This window comes from Branchiostoma floridae, chromosome 12, assembly GCF_000003815.2.
Source record: "Branchiostoma floridae strain S238N-H82 chromosome 12, Bfl_VNyyK, whole genome shotgun sequence".
In the NCBI taxonomy this organism is placed as follows: domain Eukaryota; kingdom Metazoa; phylum Chordata; class Leptocardii; order Amphioxiformes; family Branchiostomatidae; genus Branchiostoma; species Branchiostoma floridae.
Genome location: NC_049990.1, coordinates 17,632,628 through 17,648,479, shown reverse-complemented (window position 1 = coordinate 17,648,479; position 15,852 = coordinate 17,632,628). Strand labels below are relative to the sequence as shown.

The 15,852-nt window shown below is 38.9% G+C and overlaps 1 protein-coding gene across 1 annotated transcript in view; it reads left to right on the top strand.

Annotated features, from left to right (window-relative positions):
- Window positions 1-8,505, top strand: part of LOC118427086 (ankyrin-1-like) — a 16,806-nt gene extending 8,301 nt beyond the window's left edge. The window contains exons 7-18 of the mRNA XM_035836723.1: window positions 192-290; window positions 1,600-1,698; window positions 2,063-2,161; window positions 2,248-2,346; window positions 2,790-2,885; window positions 3,199-3,297; window positions 4,048-4,146; window positions 4,737-4,835; window positions 6,086-6,174; window positions 7,280-7,592; window positions 7,859-8,041; window positions 8,164-8,505. Coding sequence (XP_035692616.1) covers window positions 192-290; window positions 1,600-1,698; window positions 2,063-2,161; window positions 2,248-2,346; window positions 2,790-2,885; window positions 3,199-3,297; window positions 4,048-4,146; window positions 4,737-4,835; window positions 6,086-6,174; window positions 7,280-7,592; window positions 7,859-8,041; window positions 8,164-8,505 — 1,716 coding nt within the window. The remainder of the gene's footprint in view (window positions 1-191; window positions 291-1,599; window positions 1,699-2,062; window positions 2,162-2,247; window positions 2,347-2,789; window positions 2,886-3,198; window positions 3,298-4,047; window positions 4,147-4,736; window positions 4,836-6,085; window positions 6,175-7,279; window positions 7,593-7,858; window positions 8,042-8,163) is intronic.
- The last annotated feature ends 7,347 nt before the right edge of the window (window positions 8,506-15,852 follow it).

The following is a 15,852-nucleotide window of genomic DNA, read 5'->3' as shown; positions in this document are numbered from 1 at the left end:
GAGGACTATTGATGTATATGCATATATTTGTTTGTGCAAGAACCGTAACCTAAATAGGACACGCTTTTTAACCTTTGTTAAACATTGTTAAACAATGTTTTCACAGATACTTTGGGGGACTACTGAAGTATTTCCATATAATTTTGTAAGAGTTCACGCGTTAAAAGAGTTCTTGTTTCTTGCAAATGCAGTTTGAAGCAACTCCTCTTCATGGTGCATCTGAAGGAGGGCATATCCAGATTGTTGAGCTCCTTCTAAATCATGGGGCCCGTGTGGACGCCATGGACAAAGTGAGGGCTACTATTTAGTGTTCTAACATCAAGAGTTTTCAAGGTTGTCTTTATTCAATTAAGCGGCATCGATTGACGGAGTACGGATAATAGATCTTTTGGTCATGATTTCGACTCGTGTTAGTTGGGAAAGGTCCATATCAGTACCCTCAAATACGTATACCATACCAGAAACACACGGACTAAAAAGATCCTATGACATTCACACTAATTCTCAACAAGAAATGTTCCAGTACATCCACTACCATAAAACCGCCACGAATCATGATACCGCCAAATAAAACAGGCGATGTATTTATGTAGACCTATACTTTTACAGCAACAATAATGTCTGTGGTATATGCACACTTCAGACACAAATTTTAAAAATGCTCCAATAATGAAAAAAATAATAATACATTCAATGATAACAAGGTCAAATGTTTTCAATTCCTTCTCGGGGTAGGTTCATCGTCGGATTTGATATTAAATCATCAGTTGATAATTATTACACGTGCTCACGGCACAAGACAGTCATAATTCAATAGCAATCTAAAATTTATTTGGCTGACCCACAACTTGTGTGAAGGGGTTATCTATTGTCAAAAATCGTGGCATAATAGCCCGAATATAATTACGGCTGATAGGGCAAAGTTTGTATTCCCGCCATTTTTATTTCTACGCTAGCAGAATTTTTGGATTATTGCGGTTGTAACGAAACAATGTTAAATGAAACTTACTGGGAGTTATACGTCCATTTTGATAACTTTTTGTATCCTCAGACAGCTTTTATTTTGTGCAACTACTAGCTGGAAAGAAAGGAACAACAGAAGATGTATTTAAGGTATATAACGGCAAGTTAACTGTGCCGAGATTTTCCTGGTGGTATTATATTTGGAGCCCCCTTCGACCACGCGTCTCTTCTCCGAACAATTCGGTGGTGTGATACGATTGATTGTGGTATTTTGTTTTTAACAAGACGATAGAGACAAACATAGATACACAGCAGAAGTGGCAAAGGTAAGCTGTAACAGCAACATGTAACTGGGGAAAATGATGCGTTGATTATTTGTCAAATTGGTATCGCTTGTGAAAGTGCAGTAAACGTGGCGGTATATATAGTGGATTTTATGTGTAAAATGCACAAACAAGCAACTTAGGTCAGGAACAAATTGAAATTGTAGTAGTATCATGTATAGAAACACCGTTGCGCTAATCTTATCAGGGTAACCCAGCGGCCATTGGTACTTATTGTGTCATATTACACTTCCTGTTTTGGAAAACATTCGAAAAAGGCGTTTGATAAATCACTAAACTTAGGCTCTCGTAGGTTGGACGCGTCCCACTTCATCTAGCAGCCGATGAAGGAAACGTTGACGTTGCTGAATCCATCCTTGAGAAAAAGCCAGAGGTGGACAGTAGGGATAAGGTAAGATGTTATGCATACTACTAGCAAGTGGACATCTTACTATCAAAAGTCGTCAATATTCAAGTTGAATGATAACAATTGTTATAGACTTTGTGTTAAAGACTTTCCATCTTATACCAAATCTTACAGTATGAAAGGACACCAATTCATAAAGCAGCCTCAGGAGGACATGATGGATTTGTTAAACTCCTCCTTGACAACAAGGCACAGGTTGACATCATTGATAAGGTGGGACGTGTTGTGTATACTGCAAATACTTTATTAGAATTCCCTCGGATTTTTTTTATATGTCGACTTTTGTGACAATTTGCGTATCGATTTTGGGTTCAACAGTGTTACTCTTAAATGTTACCTCTTGATACAGGTTATGGCTGCGCCCCTGCACATGGCAGCTTCAGGAGGACATATCGATGTTGTTGAACTCCTTCTTAATGCCGGGGCAAAGGTAGACAGCAGGGATGAGGTGAGGAGTGAAACAATGTGCTTAATGTGAAGCAGATTTGTACTTCCCTTACATTTAGTTAGACGTCAATTCGCTTTTTATTACAGAACGGCAACACGCCGCTCCATGATGCTGCTTCAGAAGGACATGCTGATGTTGCAGACCTCCTTCTTAAGGTCGGGGCAAAGGTGGACAGCAGAAATGAGGTGAATAATAATTTCAGAAATCTGACATGAGCGTCGTTTCAATATGTTCACTAGGAAATTTTGACAGTACGTATCAATTGTTTTGTGAAGTAAATCTGCTCTTGGCTGTTCCAGGTCGATGACAGCCCACTTTACAGTGCCGTTTCAAGAGGCCATGCTGGTGTTGCGGAACTGCTCCTTAAGCATGGGGCACAATTGGGCACAAACACTCAAGTGACGAAAGTTACTCGCCCCCAGGCTCCAGTGGTAAGCTTGAATAAGTTTAAACGTATGTAAGAGACAATTGTTGGACTTGAGCTTTAGCAACTTTGTGTTCGCCATTCTACGTAGTGTATTCCTATCCTACCAACTTTGTGTTCGCCGTTCTACGTAATGTATTCCTATCCTACCAACTTTGTGTTCGCCGTTCTACGTAGTGTATTCTTATTCCTGTCATTTTGCAGAAGAAAGCCACAGTACATCCGAAGGTTAATAAAAGGCAGGGCGGTGCTGCTCAATTCGTCATTGAAACTGATGCGCAGGGTGGGAGCAAGTCCAAGGTGAGGGAATTTGAGTCATCTCGATTATTGAAATCACACATTAAATTCTTCTAATAAAAGTTAACGCAGACTTTCTTCCTAAATTACAGATCGAATACCATTTACTTCATACGGCAGCAGGAAAAGGACATTTTGCTGTAGTGGAAGTCCTCCTAAACAATAAATTTGGGGTGAACAGTGCTGATAAGGTAGGTGTTACTGTTTACCTGTAGTCAAACGCAAAAAAAAAAATATCATTTTTTTTCTCAGTTCCATTTACATTATAATTATATTGGGTATCTTTTAATGCTGATTGTATTTCCTACGCCTTCAGAAAAAAGCCACTCCACTTCATAAGGCAGCCGATGGGGGGCACGTTGATGTTTCCAAACTCCTCCTGAACTTTGGAGCGCTGGTAAATAGTAAGGATGAGGTGAGAAATCATGTACCGAGTCAGTACGTCCGCGTTTTTAGCATGCGGTAGAATCTTTCATCGTGAATTCCAATTAAAACTTCGATCTCGAACTCCACACTGGACCACAGGATAATCGATTTGATTTCTCAGGATTGCACACGTACACGTCCTCATTGCACAAGGACATGAGGAATACTATCTAATTCCGTCCCCAATACAGTATCAGGAATTAAACAAATGGCATCTTTCAGGCCCTGACATTGATAGGTAATTTTACACAACAACAGTTTTTTTAGTCTTGTATCAAGGTGTTGTCAATAAAACATGTATCGCATGAATTAACTTAAATCGGGCTTTGCTGGAATTCTTGGTGACCCTGAAACAGTGCTCACGTCGACCAGTAAGATATTTTCTGATGTTATCCTTAACAATTACTGTGATATATATCTACGTATTTTTCGTGTCTGAAATTTTCACCTTTACATTAATGTCTGTTATTGTTCCTTTTTGAATGATGGATGAGTGGATCATCATAGCAGATATTATGGCAGATATCATAGCAGATATAACGGACTGGACTACCACGACGATTTTGAAATTATGTATTTAGTCTAAATAGTCACTTTGTATAAATTTATCTATTCATCATTTGTGACTACACCCCTCCATTAGACCTCTGGGAAGAGCGGCTAAGGCCGACAAGGATAATTATAAAGGTTATTGGTTGATTGATAAGGTCTGGCACTTTGCATTGCTTCCTTGTCACAGTTTAAAAACACCCCACTTCACAAGGCAGCTTCAGCAGGGCATGTTGGTGTTGCCGACCTTCTAATCAAGAAAAATGCACAGAAGGACAGCGTGAATAAGGTGCGTAATCACATACACTACTGAGAAAATATAAAACATCATACATCGAGGAAGATTAGATGTTCAGGTGATAACTTAAAGATACAAAAGGTAACTTTACTCCAGTAACTAAATAGATTTTAGAAACGCTTCAGGTAGCACATGCTACCTGCTCTTAATGATATCAAATAATGAGTGCTTTGAATCATATAAATCTATATGTTGATAAGGTGCACAAATTCTTGGTAGTCATAAAAATGAAAAAAATCAAGGCAAGGTCGTTGATTGGGAGCCAGTTATATTGTTTCAGTACAGCAGCAAATATTGTGTAGATTCCTTTCACAAAATCAAAGACATGTGAGTTGGTGAAGGTGATATAATCAATTTACCGGATGTTCGTTCTCTTTTTTGCTTTTTGCAAGTTTGGGAAGCCTTAAACCAAGCAATACATGTTGCACCATATATCTTGTTTACTCACTGACAAAAGATAGGATGCTACCTGAAACGTCTGATATGACCGTTTCCAAAATATACCTAGTTGCTTGACTAACTGTTACCTTGCGTTCATAGCAATAATAGATTACCATTTAATTTTGACTTTTTTGCTTTAGGTTAAAGCCACGCCCCTTCACCTTGCTGCTACAGGAGGACACGTTGGTGTTGTTGAGCTTCTGCTGAGCGCTGGAGCACAAGTTGATAGTACGAATCAGGTAGGGTTAACAGTTAAGCCTGGAAACAACTACAAACTTGCCAAATTTAGTGAAAGTACCAGTGAAATCTACATTTTAATTTTGATTTACTGAACAATTTAGCTTTGCACCATCTTACTACTGTTACAGTCTGTATCCACCCCTCTTCATTTTGCTGCTGAGGGAGGACATGTTGGTGTTGCTGAACTCCTTCTTTTTTCTGGAGCAAAAGTCGATGTCAAGAAGTCGGTAATGTTTAATTTTTACTTCCAATATACTATATAGTACTCACCACAGAAATTTCACTTCATCCCCTCGCTTTGAAAAGAAATAGTCACCCCTGGAGACTGACTGTTCTGGCAACACCTGCAGTTGAATGGAGCGGTTCAAAACACTTCCACACTTCAAAATGGACAATAGAACTACTACAGTCCACAATTGATTAAGAAATCCCCCTCATCGTGTGAGAATAGACCATTCAAGTGACACTCACATGGACAAATTAAAAAACGCTTTCACGCTTAAAAAGGGACATTCGCATAAACACCCCAGAAAAATGCCCACCGTGTAAGAATGTTGTTGTATCAAGTGTGCTCTTCGAATCGGCACTTAACACGACTTTCCTCACTTTACCCTGGTGCAAATGAGTAGCTTGCTTGGCTACATGCCAGTCGAATAGTAGAAATTGGACAAATAGAGTCAACAGTACCCTAAAGGAGTCGGCCTGCCAGAGGAGTTATTTCCTTACATGATTTCTTAGAATAGACTAAATTCTACATGATGGGCGGGCGTCCGAGATGACCGGGGTCACATGTCTGGTACATGACTGGTACATGCTTAGTATCCACAGGTCATTCCCATGTAAAAAAAGGACCGATCCAATCACAATGTGATAATTCGAATACAAAATCAGTCCCCCCGGGAAAGACTGGACTCTTCTGAGTACATGCATCTTAAACAGACCAGTCCCGAAACACTTCTTAGTAATAAATGCACAGTTGCATAATGAACCCTTTCAAAATCGTTTAAAGTTTTAAAATAACCCATGTGCGAGAATGGACACATAAAGAGCACTGAATTAGGTCCATATTTCAGGTTATTAGGTTATTACACCAGGGCATAAGAGTCAAACGTGTACGTTTTCCGTCACATTGTGGGAGACATCAGGAAAAACAATATATTTTACATCCATACCTAAGGTATGTAGTAGTTACACATAACAATGAGAAACAAAACACTACGTGTTCTAACTTCTATACTTCTTTGTATAGAATGGCATGTCGCCAAAGGACATTGCGATAATGGACACCTTTCCAGGCCAGTATCCAAACAGAAAGATCGCGTCTTGTCAGGAAGGAAGGTGATTCTTGAACTATTTGGTTCTGCAAAGTTGACCAGGTATGTATAGATTATATATTCATAGAAAAAAAATGTTGCACCTATGATCTCATTGATTAAAAGGAAAAAAAATGTCATACGTATACATTTACATGATTTATACATGGTGATGTTCATCATTGACTAACGCACACAAGTATAAAATTCCCATCATTAAGCATTAAGCGGTTATGCAATTTTTGCATATATTATTCAAGTCAATTCTTCATGTGCATATTTGGCATATGCTTATACTTGGCAAATGCTTATGTTCCACCTATTATAAGGTACATGTGTTACATTTATTGAAGTACAGTTATGGAAAATAGTGGACTTAAAGCAAATTAAGTCTCCATTTGCATAACATGTATACCATTTATGAACATCTTTGCCTAAGCTACCTGCATGCCTAAAATGATGGCAATCCCTTTTTTTGCAGTTATCCTCTTAGGAATGTCGTAATATAAACGCCCATGCATTTCCAAAATTAAATGTAAGGGGGCTTGCCCCAGTTTTTCATGACACAAGAAGGTATCTATTACCCAAATGTGAAGACCAGATCATGCCTGGGATATTGAAAAACTGCTATGATAGAATAATGTCGTTATTTATGCAAATGTATTTTTGAATAATTAATATTTAATTTTTTTACAGCATTGGTACCTACATACGAAAAATCCATTCTTAAGTTATCCTCATCAAACATGTTTGACAGAGATATTCCTAAACTAGCCACTAGGTGGCCCAAACTTGTGTCACTTATTCCTGGGCACAAGAGCTTGTTCAGAACATGGTAATTCTTTTGAAATCTTTCTTGATACTTTGACAAGTAAACGATGGATGTCCATGATATGCTTTATGCAGATAGCTTCAACAAAGTTGTGAACAGTTAATTGCAAATCAAGTCTTAGTTTCCAAAATTAATGAGGACATTCTAGGAATAGAGGTCTTCTTTAGCAACGCTATGATGCTTGTAACATATCTAGCATGAGACACGAACAGATAATTATGTATTGTCCTCATAAGTATTGTCCTGATTTGAAGGTATGAGGTCTACGAACATTTAATTAATCTTTATGAATTTTCAGGCAGAAAATTGGCCCAAACGGAGGTAAACTACAAACCGCATCATGTGCAGTCATTGTTCCACCGGGAGCTCTTTCCCGAATTACAGAATTCACCTGTCAGGTTGTCAAGACCACCGACGTCAACATCCCTCTAGAAGCCGACGACTTGTTAGTCAGTGACATCATAGAGCTGGGTCCACATGGCACCAGATTCAGCAAACCTGTCACTGTAGAGATGCATTACAGCAGTACGCCATCAGAAGGCACCAGAGAATTCGCCATATGGGCTACGGATGACAAGATAGATTGGACAGTGCCGAATGTTAAAGAAAAAGTATGCACATGTACATAAATTACCTTTAGACTAGAATGGAATTCTACTATTTTCAATTATCACTATGTAACTCTCTTTGTATGCAAATATACACAAATATACAAATTTCTACTATTGATATGAGTATTTACATAATTGTATGTAATAATTTTGCAAATACACCGTTTGAAACGGAATGCTTTGTATATTACATCTCAAACATTTGTATATAAGAGCTATCGATCAAGATCCCCTATCCTAACCCCATGGTTTTGTTTTTAATTCAGAGTGAAGACAAACTGACAGTGGCTGTGGACCACTTTTCTATATTTGCTGTCATCAGTCGACTCAAACACGACCAAGTTACTGTGTCTACAGAAGGGTGCATACTGACGTCATCAACACAGCCTGCTGTAGAAATCACCTTCCCAGAACAGTCTGTACAAGCACCGATAGAAATCAAAATGCAGGTAATGTTCCAAAAAGTATTTTAGTAGCATGTGTAGAATCTGAATTTGATACCACTGCTTCTTTCTTTTAGCGACCTCTTGAAATGTATTATAACGCAATTCTTCTGTTCCTAAATCGATAGGTGAGAGATGTTCCAAAAGAACAAGTAGATGACATGAAGTTGAAAGATCCTTCCATGCGCTCACTTATCTCTACCGGTCCGATCGTCAAGGTTGGCACCTTGACGAGTTCAACGGTTCAGTTCTACAAACCAGTCACAGTCCGAGTTCCACATCCCCGACACTACATGAGCATCGAACAAAGGGAGCCCCTTGGCACCCTGAGGGTGATGTCGTGTGAGGAGGAAGAAGGAGAATGGGTGGACATAACAGATGACGCTAACATCCGAGACATGGGAGAGTCTGTGGCTTTCGATGTCAACCATTTCTCCAGGTACCTAGGATCCTGTAGACTTGTCAAATAGTGCCCTTTCTTTAGCATAAGATATCGAGGTCTTAAATGCCTGCCAGGTGTTGCAAGGATGGAAAAAATAAATGTTTCAGTTCAGTCAATGTGTAAAAGGATCTTTTTCGGGAATAAGCAGCGACAGTTGAATTGTTATCGTTTGCTTCAATCTTTCTGCAATTCAATCTTTCCTGCACAATCACTTTTTCCTTTTGTATCTTTTGTCATCGTTTAAAATAACTAAACTTCTTGAATTTCAGCCTTTTCATATTGGAAGTGAAGACCCATGGCATGTCGAAAGAAATAGGGCCAATCCTAATGTCAAAGAAAATGTACAAGTGGATTATACGGCACAAAGTGGAGTTCACCCTTCAAAGACAGAGCAATCGCAACACATTTCGAATAGAATGCAGAAAAGCAAATGACAACACCGACAGGGAGACAGAGGCGGATCCAGAAACACGTACGAGCAATCATGTGGATCTGCACGAAGGCCAAAAAGTGGAAATTAATGTGGTAGGGGGCGTGTCGTTCGCGCCCTTTCGCCTCCTGAGAAAAGGCTCATTACCTTTGAAAGTCAAAAACGTAACATTGCATATATCATTGTCGGGGCCGAAAGTGTGAAAGGCCAAGAAGCTTGGGAAGGAATAGGCATGGTTTCTTTCTATAAGTTGCCTAGAATCGTCGTTAGCAAGACAAAGGGGAAGCTAGTCAAACGTGCTCTGAGAGAGGCGAAGAAACACGACGTAGGAGAACGCCTAAGACCAACATTTCTCTGCGACATCCCAATTGACGTACCTTTGACAACACAGGTTGGAAAGCAGGTACTTTTTTGAAAATTTTGTTTGTCATGCATATCACAATCTTGCGAAGTCGAGTTCTTGATTAAGCAATACAATTGTTGTTGCTATGACGGAATAGAAGTCAAAGACAACAAGATACTCGACAAAATATCATTGTTCTACTATTGCCATAGTTTCAACATATGTATGCCTTACAGAGAGGTTTGTTGTCATATTTATGCCTTACAGAGAGATTTTTTGTCATATTTATGCCTTACAGAGAGGCTTGTTGTTAATTAATCAATAACCACTATATATTTGTTTTGCCAACAGGAAGGTACGACCAGTACTACTGCAAAAAGTAAGTATGACTCTAAAACCAACATGCAGGCAGAATCACAGTCTAAGGTTCATTGTGCACCTCTGTGAAATATTGTTGACATAGTGATGAACCATATATAGCATAGCCTCGATTGTAAATAAAGTAGTGCTTGCTCAAAATTTTTGCAACATTCTAATTTGTGTTCCGATGGGAATTTCAGACGTTTCGGATTATTTCTTCCTCGTCAAGGAAGAAGTGGCCTCTGACTGGAAGGACCTGGCTTTCTTCCTCGAATTCAAGAGACCAGACATCCAAAACATAGAACGGAAACCAGCAAACTCCGACGATAAGGCCTGCTGTATGGACCTCCTGGGGGAGTGGCAGAAGAGGAACGGAGACGTCGCCACAGTCCGAGTTCTTATTGAAGCTCTTTCAGAAGCAGGGTTGCAGAGCGTTGTAGATAGTCTAAAGACTACATTTCCAGGTATCAGAGCTTATGTTATCTAAATTAGATATTTAATTTCATTCTTTGGTTGCATCTCGAGCATACGTTTATCAAAGGTACGTGCTATATCAACAGATCTCGGAACTTGTTACATCTCTTGCCTTTAATCAGTATGTATTTAAGCAAACAAATGTATACTAAAATTGCATTAACTTTATTCGAAGTAAATGTCTTTTCTCTTGATCCCGATAGAAACGGCTGAAAGCACTTGAATCTGGACTCTACAGGAGCGTACTGGCATCTACAATCCGTGCGTATCATATCAATGAAAGGTTGCATGTGTGCACCCCAAAACCCTAATAACAGTTACTGTAACATTGCAAATCACTCTACATGTAATAATTTACGAATATTACTGTACTTTGAGGCTTTTCTTTGTTTAAACAAGTATATTTTGTGTTTAGGGTATTGGGTTTGTTTGTTGTTTACATCTACATACGTTGTTCAAAGTATAACATTTGACTTTTATGGTATGTATAGGCAGACGTTTTGCTGGATAATTGAAAGCAGTACAAAATGTGTAAAATGATAATAATATTGCACATTTAATCGAAAATAGGTATTCGTCATGGTTGTTTTCAAGTATATGTTCCCAGTGCTGCCTGTAAAGTCAGCACTCGGTTTCCAGTGCTGAAGCTGGCGTTTCCAGTGCTGAGAGCGTCAGCACTCGGTTTACAGTGCTGACGAACATTCAGCACTCGGTTTCCAGTGCTGAAGCCGGCGTCTCCAGTGCTGAGAGCGCGTCAGCACTGGTTTTCCAGTGCTGACGAACATTCAGCACTCGGTTCCCAGTGCTGAAGCCATCTTCAGCACTGGTTTCCAGTGCTGAAAAAGGAGGGTGAAGCTTTCGTAGTTTTGCTAAAGAGGAGGAAAAACGCCTGTGTTCTTGCGCTACATATTTTTTTTCTGAATCCTTTAAGAAAGGCCAACTACATATAAACCTTAGACTACCGGCAACAGTTGCGCTAGTCTGGTACAACATGTTACTACAATTATTGAACACACTTGAGCGACGCAAAGTAATTGTGTATTCGCTGTCATTTTAGATAAAGAGAATGTATACCAAATTGTATCCAGGAGCTTGGATCGAGCTCTTAAGACAAAGGTCCTCTATCTGCGAGTGCAAAACTTTCAATGAAAGCTACGATCGTGTATGATGATTTGAGTGAATACTATGCTTAATTGAGAATAATTCTATGAAATAGCATGACAATCCGTGTGTTATACATGTCTGAATGTTTCCCACACAAAACACATGGAAAATGATTTTTCATGGATCTTTCATTGCTGGCCAAAATTCAGTTTTCAGGATTTAAGTTAATCATGCCTGTCTGGCTGGATAGGTTAGTGTTTATGACACCAGAATATAACATTTTTTCTATCAACGTCAATAATGACAGTATAATTCAATGAACACAGACAGTTGCACTTAATCATAATTTGAAGTAAAATTTTCTCGAGCTGCGAAGCTAGGTTTCTTATCGGCTGCTGTGATCAGTTTGACGTCACTGAAGGAATTATCAACGTTAGCTTCAATTACCTGGCCTAAACAATAAAGTACAGCTTTGGATCGTTTTATCTTTAATAGTGTACATCTTAGAAGAGTGTACATCTTTTACAAATTTATACGATCTTTCAGTATACCAATTAGTCCTTATTAGTGCGATGTTATTGATGTCAGAATCGCTGTACGTCGCTGATTTGAAACGTTACGAACCAGAAATTGTAACTGATATGTTGACTGTTGAGCAATAACAGCTTTAGCCGAATGTCAACTTGATACCATTCTATGGTTTTATCATTGTTTTAGTTACTTCATCAATCACGGTGGATAAGTTTATGATGCCTGTTAGAAATGAACATGGAATGTTATGACAAACTGTCAATACGAAATTGTTTTACGTATTCCAATAATTTCTTTTTTTAAAACAATGAAATCCATGTAGATAGGTCTGTAATGAACGTCTAGTCTACATACAAGTGTATAATGTATATGCACTGCTTTGCTGAGTGCTAGCCATTATGAACGAAAATGTATAGTGCAATGTATTTATATCAAGGAGATTGAACATGATCAGACTGCCGAAACTAAGATCCAACTCTCAGAAAAGGCACTTTCTGTACAGGATGTCCCAGTTGTGGAACAGTACCGGCGTCAATTAGCAAAGTATTGGACTGTAATTATTTATTATGAGGAATTATGTTACTTCTGCTATTCATTGTCACTTTGTATATATGTCTCTGTATGTTTTTGAATTGTGATGTGAAATATGAATGTACTATGTATATATAACTGTGTAGACCACAGGAAGAATAGCCTCTTATGAGGCTAATTGTGGATCTAAATAAACTCAAACTCAAATACCATTTAGAGAAAGCGAGAGAGGGAGAAATTTTTTATTGAATAAAAAACTCTTGCAGTTCAAAAGGCTTGTTTTTTTTTCTCTACCGACAGTGACGGATGAAAAGATATCGGGTTTGGTGTAACACACATCATTTATTCCTCAGACGGAAGCATAAAAATGTGAAGAAAAGATAAGATACAATAAAAAAGATAATAACGTTGAATTAACAGCAGGTGATTGAAGTAATCGCCATGGGACCTACATGTTCATGCCAATCATTACTAGTTCCAAATGCATCGAATGATTACTACATGCGGACAAACCTAAGAGGAACTTAACAGTTTCTTTCACAAGAAAGCTTGCAAATCGAACCACAATACGGCCCGCTAAATGTGAGTGAACTAATTTTTCCAGGATCTAATCCAATTTTCAAAACATGATAATTATCATGACAATTGTTAACGTTAGAGGGTCAAGGAAGGGGAGGTAGACAGACAGACTGGGGGGCAGAAGGAGAGCCAGAAAGACAGACAGGAAGGCAAACAGCAGGGAGGAGAAAGACAAGGAGGAAGACAATATGTCAGGTAGGAAGGGAAGGGAAAAAAGACTGGGAGGCATACAGAAAGGAGAGAGGCGGACAGATGTCACCTCAAAGTATGGTTGAAGTATAAGAGTCGTGTATTTGTTCACAAGCAGAAAAACTTACTATAATTATTGGAGCAGTCTATTACACTGTTGACTTGGTTGTAAAAGCATTCATACTAAAGGGCTGTCAGAAGCTTGCTACTTAAAATCAAAAAGCTCAAGACGCTAGAGCATCTTTACTCCTAGAGAGAAAGTATTAGTTATGTACTAATATGTTCTCTAATTCTTTTGCTGAAAGTAACTACACTATACCAGGCCCAAAACAATCGCCTTTTCCTATTCGCCATCTACAATGTGTTTTACTTCTAAATTATGAATGCGAGAAAAGGAGGATTTTGTTTCATTTTGGTTTCTTGCAAATGTAGGGAAGTTTTTGGGAGCACTTGGTGTCGTTCCACTGTCCTCTCTTCCCGCTAGCACCACGAATAAGAATATGATAGTCGTCCTGTAAATATGATACGCATATTAAAGATTAGCGTTTATTCTTCTAATGTTCAGCATTATTTGACACTAATAGATGTCTTTCTAACTACAAAAAAGAGGTAATTGGGTAAATGGAGGAAACTGTTTGTTCTCTGGGCTAGCGGTGACATCAGCACTGTCAAAAACGGGGCAGATGTAGTTTGCTTTTAGTTTTTCGAAAACAAAGCAGGTACTTGCAGGGTGGCCCTTTTTACTTGCCCACTTGCTTCTATAGGGCGAGCCTAATAGTAGTATAATTGTGCATTAATCTTGTCAAACACCAAGTTGGTGTAGGTTGATTTTGTTATTCGCACACATTAATAGAGGGCGGGTCTAATTGCATAGTTTATGCTTATTCTAATGACGTGTTACGAAAACAAGTAGATTAAGTCCGGCTGTTTTGTTTTTTTAGTCCCACGTGGCCGCACGATAAATAAGGGGCGAGCGTATTTATATGCTATCGTGTGCGAGTAGCTTTCGATATGATAGAAAAAGACAACATGGTGGTTATTCTGCACTTCCTCGAAAATCGTGCCTTTCCAATTGTACTAATTTTGTTTACTTTATTCTATACATAGTATCATTAGAACAGACTGTCGTCTATGACTACAGGGCACTGGACCATCCCGTAAGACCGACAATGTCAGCATCCTGAATTGAAGAGCAGCCGTGGACACTCCTACCGTGCTGGAACAAATTTACTCTACTCTACCCTACTCAACTCAATACTGTCATTTGGAATTCATAAATAATACCTTGGAGTACACGTTGCCACATTCCACAGTAGTCCAGGGGAATGCCATGTTATTGCCAGGTTCCCCTTTAGCCCAGTTTCTGTAGGATAAAGCTGACCCATCAGTCCACTTCCATTTTCCGTCTGTACGCTTCAGTCCAAACCAGACGAGAGCTCGCCATTTCCCTTTAGGGGCTGGAATTAACATGATGAAAACACCTTTTAATTGGTAAGTCCGTCGTATGACAAGTCTTTTATGAAAAGCAGTCGTAGTTAATCTTAGCAAGCTATGTCAGGGCTGTAAACCTCTACTTTCATAATGCTGCCATATTTAGACCACAATAAGTACACTATACATATGACATCGCCGCACGCATCAATGTTCTAAAGTAGAAAATGGAAACAGTACAAATCATACAAATGAAAAAAAAAAATCGATATACATGGCAAACAGATAGGGAAAAGATAGTACCGACAATTAAATACCTTTTTTGCTATCAGTAAAGTATAATTCATATTGTTATGTTGTACATTGAAAATTCTATGTATCTTCTTCCGTTTGTTTAACCATCTTATTCACTTTATTGATGGAACATTGGGAATGGTTTTCCAGGCAACACAGTGCGGAGTACACTGATAACGAGCGTGGGATTGGAATACGGTTCCAAAGTGCCGGCAGAAAAAGGTAGTTAAAACCTCCAGTGAGCTCAATTGTTTAGTCGGAGAACAGTTTCATTAATTATTCATGATGTAAATTGCCAACTCGAATGAACTTTTTAGGCTAATATAAAAAGCACTCACCGTTGGCAATAAGACGTGTAATGAAGTTGTTCTCGTCAGCGCTCATGACAGAAGCGAGATTTGCACCATATTCTTGGCACTTTTCATTCGCTTTGTGCCAGCTGACTTTCTCTCTGAATAGCTTGTAGCAGTGATTATTCGCTCCATCCAACATGACACAGGACTGCGGAAAAATCATCAAATTCTTTAAATGTGTAGAAAGTACCAAAAATACAATTCTCTCTTCAACAGCGTCGCCAAAGACGGTAGTGTTATACGATACTCTTACTTAGGGTGTCGAGTATGCTGTGCCCTTTCCACAATCCTGTCTCCCGCTATTGAGGTGATGCAACTAATTAGGCCATCACAAGTTCAGAAATGTCCCAATGTTTAGAAATATCTAGAGGTTAAAAATATCCGGAAAATCAAACACACAGACAACCCGTAATGCAAACCTGAATACACAAACAAACAGACATCCCCAAATAATACTCCCCATTCTCCTTTTTATGGCATATTCTTTGTTCTCTACGTGCACTTTTCTATATAGTATAATGTGGTTGCAGCTGCAATGTGTCCAGACCACCGCATCAGCTAGCAGAATACAGTTGACCACGACTTCAAACAGGTGTTAGAGGCATACACTAAAACAATTGAATTCCTCCATTGTAGTAGCTGCGGGCGGCTTTTGCATGTTGTCTGATAGGGCTAATGTAGACTGCATACAAAGAAGCCCTCCAACAGTCGCCGCGGCTACCATTTTGGTACATCTTTGATGGGTTATGATAACAA